Source organism: Phycodurus eques, chromosome 7 (assembly GCF_024500275.1).
Source record: "Phycodurus eques isolate BA_2022a chromosome 7, UOR_Pequ_1.1, whole genome shotgun sequence".
In the NCBI taxonomy this organism is placed as follows: Eukaryota; Metazoa; Chordata; class Actinopteri; order Syngnathiformes; family Syngnathidae; genus Phycodurus; species Phycodurus eques.
The window spans coordinates 3160353-3176992 of NC_084531.1; the positions used below are offsets into that span (position 1 = coordinate 3160353).

General features: G+C 40.7%; 1 protein-coding gene across 1 annotated transcript in view; it reads left to right on the top strand.

Moving 5' to 3' along the window:
- Window positions 1-5059: 5059 nt before the first annotated feature.
- Window positions 5060-16640, top strand: part of ngef (neuronal guanine nucleotide exchange factor) — a 35340-nt gene continuing 23759 nt past the window's right edge. Inside the window, exons 1-4 of the mRNA XM_061682226.1 lie at window positions 5060-5608; window positions 11224-11317; window positions 13961-14260; window positions 14614-14678. Coding sequence (XP_061538210.1) covers window positions 5386-5608; window positions 11224-11317; window positions 13961-14260; window positions 14614-14678 — 682 coding nt within the window. The 5' untranslated portion in view covers window positions 5060-5385. The remainder of the gene's footprint in view (window positions 5609-11223; window positions 11318-13960; window positions 14261-14613; window positions 14679-16640) is intronic.

A 16640-nucleotide genomic window follows, 5' to 3' on the forward strand; every position in this document is an offset into this window, starting at 1 on the left:
GAAACATTGTTTTGTAGCACCTTTGGAAATATATTTAGTGAGAAAAATGGTGACGTTTTAAATACTTATTTCAGCCGCTTTTTGTGTGTGTGTGGTGTTATTAAGGAAAACCTTTAAAGATAATGGTTTGTCATTTGGGGACTTGTATGTCCCCAAATTATTGTTCATAATTCCCTTCTCCTTGTCACAGGCCTCAGTTCCATCTGAAGTAAAAACCCCCAAAGCATGATGCTGCCAGTACCATGCTTCAATGTAGGTATGGTCTTCTTTTAGTGATGGTCTTCTTTTAGTGATGAGCTGTGTTGCTTGTGGCAAATATACCATTATGGTCAAAAAGTTAAGCCTTGGTTTCATTTCATCACGTGGAAAAAATGTGTGCAACCACATCGTCTCAGTTTTTTGTTTTTATATATTTTAATGGTGGGTAAAAAAAAAAAAAAGATATATAAACAGCCGCTGAAATAGGTATTTAACACATCACCATTTTTCTCACTAAATATATTTACTTTTTTTGTGTGTGTGTCCTGTTCCGCTGTTAGGTCAAGCAGAAAGGAGGATATGTATCCCTTTATGCCGAAACAGTTTTACTGACTCACAGTCGACTTTTTAAGATGCCGCTGTAGTTTCTTAGTATTTTAATGGGTATTTATTGAGAATCAGTTGAACAGAACAAAGTTTCTTGAGGAAAGTGAGAAAAGAAGACAACAAAAGACAAAACACAAAGTGTAAACAAGATGAAGAAAGTAAATCATATACCTGGAAAATGACATTAGATATGAGTGTTGTATGGGGCAGTAGTGCTACACCCTGTGAGGGACAGACAGGACAAGGACAGGAGGGGAAGCATGCAGGACAAGGGTCGTGAACCTGGCTGTACAACTGAAGTGTGGTGTGAGTGGCTGTGTAAAGTATACACATCTATCGGACCAGAGTGTGAGTGAGAGGATACCCAAGCAATTCACTTATTCATAATTTCTTTGTCGCAATGAGCGAGTGGCCCCACACCCAGCGAATACGTCCTAGGTGGTATGTCTCTGTGGGCACATGCAAGGGAATTGACAGTCGGGCCCAGGAGTCCACCCAAGAGCAGCCCGGTGGACAGGACACGTCCCACACCGAGGGAACAAGGGCGGTCCACTGGTCCCACTGAGGTGCCCCGAAAACCGGCCACCCGGAGGAGCCGCAAGGACCCAATGCCACCATGAGGCTCGTGAAAACCCCCCCTGTTACTATGACTGCCAGGTCCCCGACTGGCAGGCATTGGCCCTACCCTGTGTATCAGTGACCCCCCCCCCCCCCCCCCCCCAAGTGGTGTGGTTCCTTAAAATCTGGAGTGGCCAGTGAGACGGGGGGGCTGCCAGGCACTGCTGCCTCACAGCCAAAGCCCCAGACCCACTGCCCCCCCCCAGAGATGGGTGTATGTGGTGCATATTTCCAAAGGTGCTCGTGACATGCAATTTTCACCAGATGTTGGGAACAACCATACATACAAAGAAAGTAGAACAAATAAGATCAGAAATTAAGTTGTGTGTCATGAAGTAAAATGACACAGGGGAAAAGCATTGAACACATGAAGAAAGGGAGGTGCAAAAAAGCATGGAAAGCCAAGACAACACCTAAAATCTATCAATAATCAATCAGCAATCCAGCCAATTGTCAATGCAAATGAATATGAGTTGGTTCGGTCCTAATTGATGGCCTACAAAAAGGTCTTATTGCCAAGGCGTGAGTCAAGACACATTTCATTTTGGGGAAGAGCAGAGAGCTGTCTCAAGACCATCGCAAACTAATTGCTGCAAAACATAACGGTGGCATTGGTTACAGGCGCATATCTAAGCTTCTGAATGTTCCAGTGAGCACGGTAGGGGCCATAATATGTAAGTTGAAAGCCAATCATACCACCATAAATTTGCCTCAATCAGTTGCTCCTCGCAAGATTCCTGACAGAGGAGTGCAAAGAATAATCAGAAGGGTTGTCCATGAGCCAAGGACCACCTGTGGAGAGTTTCAAAAAGACCTGGAATTAACAGGTAATGTTGTCACAAGGAAAACAGTGAGTAATGCACTCCGCCGCCATGGTGTCAGGATTCAGGTTGCAAGTTGGACCCAGATGCAGAGAGGACAGGGAGATGAGTTTGTGAATAACGGTTTATTGCAGCTTGGAAGCGAACAAAGGAACTCCGAGAACTAAATCTGGGATTGGCAGGGTTCCAACGAGGCAGGATAGGAGTCCGTGTTGTCGGTGGGCTGCAAGAGGTGCACTGGTTTGCAGGGACCAAGGACAGATGGCAGACTGGGGACAAAGAACAAGAATTAGGTAGAGGTAACTCACTAGGTCTTCATGAAGCAAAAGGATAGGCAAGTTGGATAGGCTACGAACTCGACGTAGAGCGTTGATAGTCTGGCGACGAGTTGGAGTCCCACAGCGTCTTAAGAGCAGTCAGGTGTAATTAGGATCACAAGTTGCAGCTGCTAGACTCCAACATGTCAAGCCTGCAAAGCACTCATGACACACACACACACACACACACACACACGGCCTGGACTCAGGGTATTGAAATAGCAACCCTGACACATGGCCTTTATGCATGGTCTGTATGCAAGACCCCATTGCTGAAAAAAAAATGTGTCAAAGCTCGTTTAAAGTTTGCTGATCAATATTTGGACAAGCCAGTTAACTATTGGGAGAATATAGTCTGGTCTGACGTGAGCAAAATTGAACTCTTTGGATGCCATAATGCACACTATGTTTGGAGGAGACATGCCACTGCACATCACCCTAAAAACACCATACCGAAACTGAAGTTCGGAGGTGGGAACATGATGGTGTGGAGCTGCTTTTCCGCAAATGGTCCTGGTAAACTTCACATTATTGAAGGAAGGATGGATGGGCAAAGGTACCGAGACATTCTTGACAAAAATCTGCTGCCATCTACGAGGATGATGAAAATGAAACGAGGGTGGACATTTCAGATGGATAATGATCCTAAGCATCCTGCCAAGGAAGCTCTCAATTGGTTTCAAAGAAGAAAAAAAACTGCTCGTATGGCCCAGCCAATCACCTGACTTGAATCCAATCGGAAATCTATGGAAAGAACTGAAACTCAAGGTGCATAAAAGAAGCCCACAGAACCTGCAAGATTTGTATACCGCTTGTGTGGAGGAATGGGCCAAAATCACACCAGAGCAATGCATGCGACTAGTTTCTCCATACCAGAGGCATCTTGAACCTGTCATTGCAAACAAAGGCTTTTGTACAAATTATTAAATAAATACCAGTGTTCAATACTTATTTCCTGTGTCATTTCACATTATTACACATAACATAATTTCTGATCTTATTTGTTCTACTTTCTTTGTATGTATGGATTACTTGGGTTGTTCCCAACATCTGGTGAAATGTTCATGTCAATAGCACCTTGGGAAATATATTTAGTGAGAAAAATGGTGACGTCTTAAATACTTATTTCAGCCGCTGTTTGTGTGTGTGTGTGTGTGTGTGTGTGTGTGTAGGGGGCGGCACGGTGACCGACTGGTTAACATACCTGCCTCACGTTTCTGAGGACCTGGGTTCAAATTTGGCCTTGCCTTTGTGTAGTTTGCATGTTCTCCCCATCCCTACATGGGTTTTCTCCGGGTAGGCCGGTTTCCTCCCACATTCCAAAAAACATGCATTAATTGAAGACTCTAAATTGCCCGTAGGTGTGAATGTGAGTACGAATGGTTGTTTGTCTATGTGTGCCCTGCAATAGCCTGGCAACCAGTTCAGGGTGTACCCTACCTCTCGCCCAGAGTCAGCTGGGATAAGCTCCAGCACGACTGCGACCCGAGTGAGGATAAGCAGTACGGAAAATGGATGGATGACTGGATATATATTTTAATGGTGGAAAATGTTTTGAAATGGTTTATTTCACTCTAATTTTTATATCACAAAAACCTGGCATTTGAACAAGGGCCTGTCGACCTTTATTGATCTATCTATCTATCTATCTATCTATCTATCTATCTATCTATCTATCTATCTATCTATCTATCTATCTATCTATCTATCTATCTATCTATCTATCGGTGATGCCAATTCATCATTGCACAACAAGGGTACCCTTAAAAGGCTTAATGAATAGTTGATCAATATCAATTAAATACTTTGTTAATCATTAATAACGAATTTTAATGTTGACTCATATCGGTTTGACAGCAAGATTTGCTCACTGCGTGGCTAGTTCAAGCCACACTTATAGTTAACAAGTGATGATCCTCCAGTCACCATGAGCTTCAACTATTTATACGTATGTTGCAAACGAGTGCATTATTCTGTGTAAGAAATATAATTGATCAGCTACAGACACTAACATAACAAGCTAATTGGTAATAATGAATGCATAAACAATATACCCAGAATAAGGGTACTTTTTCCAAATGAAACAAAACATTGATTGCCCGTATGATACATGCACCTGATTTGAATGCACATTTCTTGATATGGTTATAAATTCTAATACATATATCTAAAGCTACCTAAAGACACCAAGTTCAAAAGTGCCCTCAGTCTGCCGTTAGGATAAAAGGGGACAGGACAGGACATGGTTGAATAGCGACACATGCAGGTTTATTCTCGCTATGTGAAAAGGAGAACGTGAACTTTAAACTCTTATTGTCAGCTGACCAGAAAAAAATGACCTGTGTATGGGGCCCTGGCTCAACTGGATCAGGAACATTACTCGTAGTTCTTAGCACATACTTTCACACATGGGAAGTCACTTACACTACCAGCTAACAGTTATTTTAAGTAATTTCTTGCTCTGCTTTTGATGTATAATTTAACTTTGCTTTAAGGCGGAGCCAAGAATCTGCAGTGTAGAACCACATTACACTGTAATGTGCCAGTGGTTCACTTTTCTGGTTCGGCAACCAAGTGTATTTTAGAGCAGAGAAGCAGCCAGCCAGGCCAGGTTGAGTTTAGGAATGTCAGCACATTACAGGGTGGTGTAGAGAGAGGGACGGAGCCAAACAGAGGAGGGACAAAGAGTAGGAGAGGGAGAGTGAGTCATAAATGCAATAATTACAGTTTAGGTAGAAATAAGCAAAGCACTCTGGTCTCACTGGCTGCCAGCGCAGCTAACAACAGCACAGAATGGAGAGGACCTAAGCAACATTGATCTTTTTGTTTTGTTGATTACACTACAATTCACTGCTCTTGCTTAGGATTTCGTTTTGTTGTTGTTTGTTGTGTCTTTTTAATGAATACAGTCACGGAAACCAATCATTTCTCAAGATGGATTTTCTTCTGGATTCTGGCTGATTAGGATGGATTATTGTCACACTGTTTCCTCCAAGTCTTACTGAATTTTCTTAGCACACTGAGAAATCGTGGATACATTCACCATGTCTGTGGCTGCCCTGTTTCGGGGTAAGTGGGGGGCAAAATCCCAGGAAAGCCCTGACAAGCATCCGACCACTGTGGCCCTACACAGACATGAGGAGGACTATGATGATGATGACGATGATGAATCCAGGGTGGGTTTTAGCAGAGAGCCTATTCGGAGAAACTCTCGCTTTTACCGTTCAATGAGGAAGAAGAGAATGGCTGCCTCTGAAAACTCAGAAAGTAAGAAAACATCTACTCATCTAGTGATTTAGTTTCACTGTGCTGCGATACGAGTTGAATTCATACATAATGGCCACAATGCATTTCAACAATCATCTCATCCAACATTTCTGAAACTGTGTTCTGTGGAACCACCAGTGGTCCCTGAGACACCACAAGTAGTCCATGAGCTACCTAATTTTGTCTTTTTTGTGACAGTGTCACAAATTACAAATACAGTACATGTTTTAAGTAGCATTTTAGCATAATTTACCATTTTGTACGTGCAAATATTTTTGTTGTTGATAGTAAAACAGGAGAACATTCAAATGTGTGGCGAAACGTAACATTTGAGTACCACTGGCAACAAGCAGTTTATGTTTTAGTTCTATCGTCGTCATTGCTACATTTTCTTGAAGTTAGTGAGACATTGTCCATGTCCAAAACTTCCTCTTCACTATCTGTGTCTTGATGGAGAGAACAGCATGTTTTGGCTTGAGTTATGTGAAATGTGCAACATGGTCCTATGTGTTGAAACAATATTAAACAATACAACAGGTCTCATGATGCTATCACCATACATGTGCTGAGTTAATGCCCCGCAATGACAGACTGGAGAGCTTTTAAACATAATGTAGGAATGGAGGTGATGGAATGCACAACAAAGTCAGCTGATGTTGCTTTTTCAGGCTTCTGATCTTTTTTTTTTTTTTTTTTACCCCCGAGCGAGGAATGTTTATTTATTATTTATGTCTGCGTATGTGTGGACATGACCTTAGTAGTTGTCATATTAGTTTTACGTTGGTCAAATGGGCCTTAATCTGTAACAGTTTGAGAAATGTTGAAAAAAACGAAACAAACAAAAAAGTGAAATTCCGTGTCTTTAAATTGAATAGAATGAAGAAATGAACACCCTTCTGTTGGAGAGCAATATACTTGTCACCTCGGCGCTCTTTACTTATGGTTTCAACTTCAGACGCCATATTGTGTAGCTCTGTATGACTGTCAAATTGGCAAATAGATGTAGACGCTACTAAAAGAGGAATAAAGGCTTGCCACGTCTTCTACTGTAGTGCAAATCTGTGTGAGTAAAACCTGAGTAACCTGTTGGGTTAAAATAACACAATTGTCTGAGTAATACCTAAATGTTACGTGTCAACCTCTGACTTCATCAGACAGAGCAAAAATAATTAGGAGTAAATTTTTTAATTCAACTCCCTTTTTATTTACAGATTAACGCTCAACAACTGGCAGGTGAATGATAGAAATGCATAATTTTTACTATGTATAGAAACCATTGTTCTCAGCAGGAATTAACAACCATTTTCATTGAGCCACACCAAAGTGTTTGGGCTTGGACTTTGCGCATAATAAAACAGGCCACCAAGGGAAGGGTTATAGGGTGATAATACATAACGAGACAGGCATGCATTAAAAAGGCAGTAGAAGTCATAAAAGAGACCTGTCAAAATGCGTTGTCAGAGATTTGTTGATAAGGTTGTTGATTTTGCAGCACGTACAGGAAAGTGGAAGCGCTGATAATCAGATCATGTCTCAGTGAGGTCTACTTTCACTTGTTAATAAACTAAAAATACGTGCGCATACTGAACAAATTGTATTTATATTCGGTTCTTTATTGGCATTTGCTGCTTGGGCGACAACAAGATTTTTTTTCCATTGAGATTGAAAAAGTATCCACACTTTTTGAGACTGACATTTTCATACAATTAGAAAATGGTTCTTATTTATTTTTCACTTTATGCAATATGCACTGATGGCACATTACTAACGTGCATATTTTCTCGGCTAATTTTTAGGGAATGTCTCTGTTCTGCTGCTATTAAACACTTTATTGTTTTAGTACAAAAGCGTATGTGGGCCACACTGAAAATAATAATATAATACACAGTAATACAATAACACTGTATATATAGTGCTGTTCTTAGACATTGTATTTATGTTTGTGAGACAAGTTTGTCATTCGCTTGTTAAAATTACGAATCTATTCTCGTTATATTGTGACTTTATTACTGTTGTTGATTTGGCTGTTGTTATGCCCATTGTTCTCTCGTCCCTCACCTGTTCGCTTAACCCCTCTATTCTGTTTTCTCTATTTACCCTCTGTCCCTCTACTCTGTCTCTCCATCTCAACCCAACAGTCCGAGGCAGACAGTTGCCAGACAGAGTCTGTGTTCTTAACGGGAATGTTTCTATGCCTCTCTTGCCAAGGTTTCAAGGGATTTTCTCATATACATATACAGTATATATTATGAGGAGTGTCGTTCTTGACCTGCTCAATCCCCAACCTCATCTCTCGTACTCGGAGGAGCAGCGGCTCGGCTCAGTGCAAAATTCCAGATGATCGAGCTTCTCACCTTATCTCTAAGAGAGAGCCCAGACACCATGCGGAGGAAACTAATTTCGGCTGCTTGTATCCATAACCTTGTTCTTTTGGTCAGAACCCACAGCTGGTGCCCATAGGTGAGGGTAGGAACGTAGATCGACCAGTAAATCGAGAGCTCCACATTTCAACTCAGCTCCTTATTTACGATGGCAGATCAATAGAGTCCGCATTGCTGCAGACGCTGCACCGATTCTCCTGTCAATCTCCTGCTCCATTCTTCCCTCATTTTTGAACAAGACCCCGAGATAGTTGAACTCCTCCACTTGGGGCAGGAGTTCTTCTTTGGCCAGGAGAGGGCACTCCAACTTTTTCTCACCACCTGTGGGAGTGGCCAAGTGGGTTGGGTTCACTGTGCGGTGGGTGGAAGCCAAAGGCTGTGACCTTGATGGTCTGAGCTGCTGCTACAGGGGCTGGCTCTAGGGTCTTGGAACGTCACCTCTCTAGCAGGGAAAGCGCCAGAGCTGGTGTGCGAGGTTGAGAAATTCCAACTACACATAGTCAGGCTCACCTCAACACATAGCTTGCCCTTTGGTACCAGTCTTGAGAGGGATGGGACTCTTCACTTCTGGAGATGCCTCGGGTGAGAGGCTTCTAGCAGGTGTGGGTATAACTATTGCCCCACGTCTTGGTGCCTCTAAATTGGGGTTCAGCCCAGTATAAAATGGTATTGCAACTCTATTCTCGTAATATTACAAAGTTATTTAAAGGTCCCTTATTTTGGCTATTTAGACCTCCATAGAGTGACTATCTAACATGGACTTAGTATAAAAGTGTCACACCTTGGTTTTGTCATACGAGTGTCCAGAAAAGGCCCCTCTGACAGCTACTTCTGTTTGACCCAGTTTTGTATGCGCTTTGTCCATATTTGACTTTCTGCCACCAAATTGTCGCTCCGCCGGGCGCATCTCCAAAGTTTAACTATGACAGAATGCCCACCTAGGCGCAGATCTCTCTGCCTTGCGCTTGCATGAAAATCAGAATCTGCCGGCATTTGCACCCACCGCAGATGTACTGTCTATGGAAATAGAGCCCTAAATGCTTGATATTGGAAGGTACAATCAATGAAAAATCCAAAAGAGTGGAAACATTTCCACGTCCGTCCTGAATCCTGGCTCTACCACCTCGGAAAGGCAGATTCTCGAACAGGCGAGCTAGTGCTGGGCAAATACATGCTCACTCCTGATTCCTCAGAGAGGCCACCGGCAGCTCTTTTAGCCTTGCTCTTGTTGATGGTGATGGCGGCAGTGCATGTTGAAACCCCAGCGGTGGCTGGCCCTCATCTGTGTATATATGTTTCCACTTGTTTTGTCTTGAGAGCTGTCCAATTCCTTCTTTTTAACTTTTGTTCCTACCCGGAGGTAAATAATCCAGGCAAGGAAACAAGGCTGCGGCATGTGCACGGTAAATGATTGACAACATCTCATCCATGCCTTTTGTCTCTACAGTCTGTAATAGGATATTCCTACCCGGATGGTGTGTGTTTTAAAATCATAAGAAAGGCCAGAGAAAGATTATTTTTCAAAAGATCATTTTGATAATTTTCTCAAGCCATACAAGTTTTAACATTTGGCAAAAAATTTTTTTTTTTTAATGTAATTATTATTTATTTATTTTTAAACTGCAAACTCCCCTTAAAGCAATGGCTTTAACGTGCAACGTGCTGGTGGCATAATTGTTCTCCTGATAGTTATGCCATGTAAACAGCTTTATCATTTTATGTGTATGTGTAGAATGTCCTGATTCTTTACATTACTGGAGAAAACATCTGTTCAGACGATATGGTGGAATGATATTCAGGTTGGAGGGTGCAGTGCAATCGCTTAGAGTACTTGGTGACATGCAGCAAGTTCATGCTGACTGACCTCCCACATACACTCCCCTCCAAAAGTATTGGAACAGTGAGGCCAATTCATTTGTTTTTGCAATAGAGTGAAAAAAAATTTGACTCTTAGACATTTCGTAGGGTTTTTACAGTAACTTGTTGCCAGTAAGCTGATTACTGTAAACTTGATTCCAGTACTTACTGACAAGAGTGTCAAATCAATGTTTGTATTCATTATGGTACTGATGGGGTAGACACGGTAAGTGAGAGCTCTTTCGTCCTGCAGAAGAAGCAAGGAGACGCTTATGTTAGCTTCACTTAGCATACAGTAGAGCTGAGTGGGATGTCACTTTATTGCACACAACCCACAGTCAGCGTTTCATGAAAAAAGTGCAACATACAGTGCATGTAACGCAAGAGTTAAATAAGACACACATTCAACGAACTGCGGCTAACATAAACACACATGATCAATGTTACATTAATCATTATTGTTTCATGAACATGAAGGATTATATGAGACAAAATATCAATATTTCATCTTTTATTCCTGGGTACTTACAATATATCTGACATACAGCTTAGAAGGTAGCATTATTTTTAATGAAAGAACACATTTTCAGGTGCACAAAAGTACTTGGACTCTTTAGTAGGTAAAGTGCGCGCTATGTAGCATTTAAGTCTGACTTGGCCAGGCTAAATTCATCCACTTCTTTCCCCCGATCAACTCATTTGTTGTTTATGCATTGTGTTTTGGTTCATTATCTTGTTGCGTGAGGAATCTCCCAATTAGTTTTGTTGCAGCTGTCTTTGAATAAGAAGAGAAAATGTTTTTGTAGACTTCTGAGTTAATTTTGACACTGCTGTTATGTGTTACCAATGAAGATACCATGCAAAACCAAATCATCATATTACCTCCACAGATGAGCTTGTATGTTTGGGATCATGAGAATCCTTCCTGTCCTGAAGCTAGCCTTTCCATTATCTTGATTAAACTTCATCTTCGACTCAGCTGTCCATTACACCATAAAAGTTTAAAACTCAGTGTAGCCAGTCCTAATTTTCTATTGTTTGAATAATCAATCCATTTATGATATAGAGTCCTAACTAGCAGCTAGCTAGCTAGAATGGCTAGCCAGCATCTCAATGAATCCTATTTTATTTAAAATGTTGAATATTGTGCACATATTGCACCTGCTGAAAGACATTCAATTTATTGTTATAGTCAATCCCATTGCAATATAATCACGGTAACACTGAAATGTTCATTGCCTACTGACTCCTTTCTGCCAGCAAAAAAAAAAAAAAAAAAACAGAACTGCCGTTATGTCATATTGTACTTCATTTAAATAAATGTCATTTTTTTCCACTCCTTTCTGAACCATGTCTAACTTTTACCCTTTACGCCAGGTTCTCCTAAGTCTGGAGTGGACAACAACACACCAACAAACTCTTATTCTAATACTGCATCCCATAAATCACCTGAACTGTCTACGGCTGGTCGGTGAGTTGATTTACCTTGGCTATCAAAATCAGCACTCCAAAAAGTACAGCGACAAACCCCCCCCCCCCCCCCCCCAAAAAAAACCTGCATGTTGCGTGTTGAAACACTGCTGGCAGACACACTGAGGGCCATTTGATTGTCATGAAAACAGACCCAGCTCTGGCATTTTCAGTTTACATCGAGCACGATGCTAGAGCTTCGAATTGTGAGTAAAGTTCTCTATCAATTGAGTTTTAAAGGAATATAATCCATTTTCTGTTGGTATATGTAACATTCTAATCAAACAGTAAAAGTTAAATGCTGTTATGTGGTTTACAGTGAGTAATGGGATAACATTTATCCGATAAGTGTAATGGGATTATGTAATCAGAATACCAAAAAAAAGTAACTGTATTGCATTACAGTAACATGAAAAAAAACATGAAATCAGATTACAGGTAGATGTATTAAAAATTGGGATTATTTTGCAGGATTAGAATTTTAATGAGGGGAGAGGCTGGTTGATTGTGAGCCCCAACCTTTTCCAGGCATGTGGATAGGTTTTAAAAACTTTATTTATAAAGCTAGGTAGAACGGTGAACAAGGGGTTCACATGTCTGTCTCACATTTCTGAATCCCGGGTGCTCTGTACGTGTTCCTCCCGCTCCCGCATTCCAAAAACCTGCACATTCAACATTACCAGAACAAAACAAGATCATATTTACAAATATATATACTATGCATATTGAATTTCTTCTGTGATATTTGGTGTTGACGTAATCCAAAAGTAATTGAATGTAATCAATTTACATTACTTTAATATTGTGGTACTTGGATTACGTTACAGACTAAATGTTTTTAACAGGTAACTTTTAATTGTATCAGAATACATTTTTAAAGTGAATGGAATGTCCCAACCCTGGTGGTTTATTATACCTTATGTAACCTTTACTGTATTTGTAAAAACAGCTACAATATTGTAAAGTCACCTTCCTCTTATGACTCACATTTAGTTACATGTCACAAACCTCATGGTACCCTCGAGGCATTTGTATGTGATTTTTATGTTATTTTTTAAATAATTATGCTGCAGTGCAAAATAGAGTACCTCTCTGTGTGACCCATCCATCTATCCATGGATGGATGGATGGATGGATGGATGGATAAATTATGCTGCAGTGCAAAATACAGTACCTCTCTGTGTGACGTCAACCAAAATCCAATGACGCAGTGGAACTTGTAGTTAATTACTGTAAAATCACTTTAAATCATTTTACTGTAAAGTATGTGGTAAATATGCGATTGGCTTGCGACCAGTTCAGGGTGTGCCCCGCCTCTCTCCCGTAGTCAGCCGAGATAGGTGGCAGCACACCCGCGACCCTAATGAGGATAAGCGGTATAGAAAATAGATGGATGGTATGTGGTAAATAACTGTGGAATTTACAGGACTGTGTAACAGTGTACCTGCTTTCACTCTTGTCTTCAGGAACTTTTGGGAGTAATGTGTTACCAACATTACTGACGTTGAAAATCAACTATGACGTTGATTTTCAGTATGAGTTAAAACAAAATAATATATTAATAGATTATAGTATGAGTTAAAAAAAAATATATATTAATAGATTTGTGAATAGTACATGCTCATGTTAGACTAAATTGTACATGCTCATGTTAGACTAAATTGTCCTAGTGTGAATGAGGGGTTTTGGCTGGTGACTAGTCTAAGGTGTACCTCAGCTCTTGCCCATAGTCAGCTTGGATAGGCTCAACTGCGACCCTGATAAAGATAAATGGTGTAGAAAATGAATTAAATTGAATGAAGACATACTGTGCGTGTATGTGTGTGTGTGTAGATATATATATAATATATATTATATATATATAATATATATATATATAATTGAACCCGGGTCCTCAGAACTGTGAGGCTGACGCTCTAACCAGTCGACCACTGTGTGTGTGTGTGTGTGTGTGTGTGTGTGCGTGTGTGCGTGCGTGCGTGTGTATGTATATATATATATATATATATATATCCCCATGCCTGCGTAGGTTTTTCTCCGGGCACTCCGGTTTCCTCCCACTTCCCAAAAACATGCATGAATTGGAAACTCTAAATTGCCCGTAGGTGTGAATGTGTGTGCGAATGATTGTTTGTTTGTATGTGTCCTGCAATTGGCTGGCAACCAGTTCAGGGTGTACCCCTCCTCCTGCCCGATGATAGCTGGGATAGGCTCCAGCACGCCCGCGAACCTAGCGAGGAGAAGCGGCTCAGAAAATGGATGGATGGAGATATATATATATATATATATATATATATATATATATATATATATATATATATATATATATATATATATATATATATATATTGTTTTTGTTTTTTTAAAACTAATTTATGTACAAATTGTTCAACTCCCAAACTTGTATGTGTTCACAACCCATAATCAGTGAGCAATTGTGGTAATACGGGAGGTGAAATCCCAACAAATAGTTGTATATATGGCTAGACTTTTAGCACATCCTTGAAAACAAACCAACAAATGTAAAGATAATGATCACACTTTTCTTTGGAATTTCTCTTCCAAGGAATGGCTTGGATAGTTATTACTCTAAAGTGGCATTAATTTTATGAAATGCAAGTCACTTATTTCACCCTCATTCCAGACCTGTGTTGCCAAGCAATGGTGAGGCCAGCAGCAGATATTTGTACAACAAGGATGCTGTGAATAAGGGAAGAGGGAGTGTGGGAGGAGGGAGCGTGGACATATCTGCTACCCCCAACCACCACAACAGTGCTTTAACAGACGACTCAATCTCATACCGGACTCACAGCATTCAGAGTGGAGACATTAAAAAGCTGTCTGAGCAAACAACCGCAGCCTGCACTGTACGCGACATTGGAAGTACCATGAGTTCGGGAATGGCTAGCCCTGAGGGAGCTGACCGGGATAACTTCAACCACAGGTTTGACCAAATTACACTCGAAACACCGGATATGGACAAATAATTAAAGCCTGTGGGTTTTTGCTATAACTAAATGATCTGAAAACCAGCACACAAGGAACATAAACAAGGAGCAAACATGTATATTTCTGTCCTATGTTCACAGCAATTGAAAATTCAATTTAATAAGCAGTTATATTGTGCTGCTAGGGAGTGAATGCTCATGAAAAGTAGGTAAAATACAAATAACTGTGTACAGTATGTGCTGTGACCTCATTTAAATTAATTTATCCTCTGACACATAGTGAACATATTCTTCCACCTGCTCTCCTGCTTGTCTGAACAAATATCTGTCTGCTCTTCTTTCTTTTCAGGTTGTTGAGCAATGGAGCTTACTCTAAGACATTCAGTCACAGCCTGAACATTGTCAAAAACATTGGTGAGAACACTCATCACAGTGTACAGCGTGTTCTCTGACAGTTATCCCCTCTGCGGCTGCCACAAATTGGACTCTTAGTTGACGTGTTACACTTGTTAAGAGTAGTAATGGTATCAGAGGTGTAACTACTGTCTTATTGGTTAAGGGTCCATTAAACCTTGTCGCTTAAATCCATGTTTCAGGTTGAATAATGCATACATTATTTGAAAATCATTGGAAAATGACAGTGCCTTATTGTTATTTACACATACGTACATCTCTATCCTGTGCATTTTTAAGCTGCATATTTTTTCACGCTTATGTAACTCGCAATCCAGTTTGACGCCCACCAAACCAATCTGCAGTATATGACTGGGAGAGATTATGCAACACACTCCTGTTGTTTGGATTCATCTTACCTTTTGGTATACATGCAGTCTATATGCCCTGAAGAAAATGTCTGTTCTTTTCATTGAACTTTGAACCCACCTTAAAAAATGGTGTGCTTCTCCTACACCTACAACTGAATGCACAACAACAGTGCTTCTCCCCATTAGTACAAATCCATTGTCTTGCACTACTTTATGTTTAGACTCATACTCTGTCTCTCTAAACATCAACAACACTGCACTGCAATTTAATTTAGTATGATATATAAAAAAAATAACATTGCATTTATTAGCCTCTCTGGGTTCTTAACCTGTCTCTTTGGCTGTTTTCACACTTGTAGTTGAGTACTCTGGTCTGGACCAAAGTAAATCAATTAAACAGAGGGTGCACACATTTGGTCCACTTCGCTGAGCTTTCACATTAGCAAGAGGGATGACCCAAGAGCTACAAACAACTTTGTGAAGGGTATGGCTGAAGAGAAAATCATTTAAATTTTACACAATCAATTAGTTGGCGGCACGCTGGTCGACTGGTTAGTGCGTCAGCCTCACAGTTCTGAGGAGTGGGGTTCAATCCCCGGCCTTGCCTGTGTGGAGTTTGCATGTTCTCCCCGTGCCTGCGTGGGTTTTCTCCAGGCACTCCGGTTTCCTCCCACATCCCAAAAACATGCATTAATTGGGGACTCTAAATTGCCCGTAGGTGTGAATGTGAGTGTGGATGGTTGTTTGCTTGTATGTGCCCTGCGATTTGCTGGCAACCAGTTCAGGGTGTACCCCGCCTCCTGCCCGATGATGGCTGGGATAGGCTCCAGCACGCCCGCGACCCTGGTGAGGAGAAGCGGCTCAGAAAATGGATGGATGGACAATCGACTAGTTAATCAGTCAGGAGTTGGACAAGACCCCTTGTTCCCCATAAAATCTCAATTATTCATCTTCCCAATTCCTTTTGGACAGTACAACACTTCCAACTTGGTGAGAACAACGACAGTGATCACGTGACCAAATACTTTTCTTAATATAGAGTGCTTACTTTATGCTAGCCTTTTGAGTGGACTTTACCTTCTTAGTGTACTATACTGTACATCAATCTTAACGACAACATGTATGTATATACTCTACATATTGTGTAGGAGGTGGTACCACTTAAATTCCCTGCCATTGACGGCTGTTGAATTCAAATATCCATGATAACATGGAGGCCTGGCAGTGAATGAGTTAAGTTGTTCTTCTACTGGGTATAATACTTCTTCATATATCCTATAGCATTGACTCTCAAATTATGGTACGGGTACCACCAATGGTATATGGATTCTCCTTATTGGCAAGCGAAAGAATCACTGATTAAATACAAATAGAACTGTCAGCATTTAAAAAATGCTATACAATCAAACATAATAGAATGAAGCTTGTAGCTATGCATACACGCTGTTTAAAAAGATTCTTCGTCATTTTTTGTTTTTCATGTACAGGCAGATGTGCTAACCAGTCTTCCACCATGCTGCCTTTTTAAGTAAATGTTTTTTATTTTCATCACTCTATGGCCCATGCATTCACATTCTGACTGGTAACGATTCAGTTCTTACTCCAACTTCGC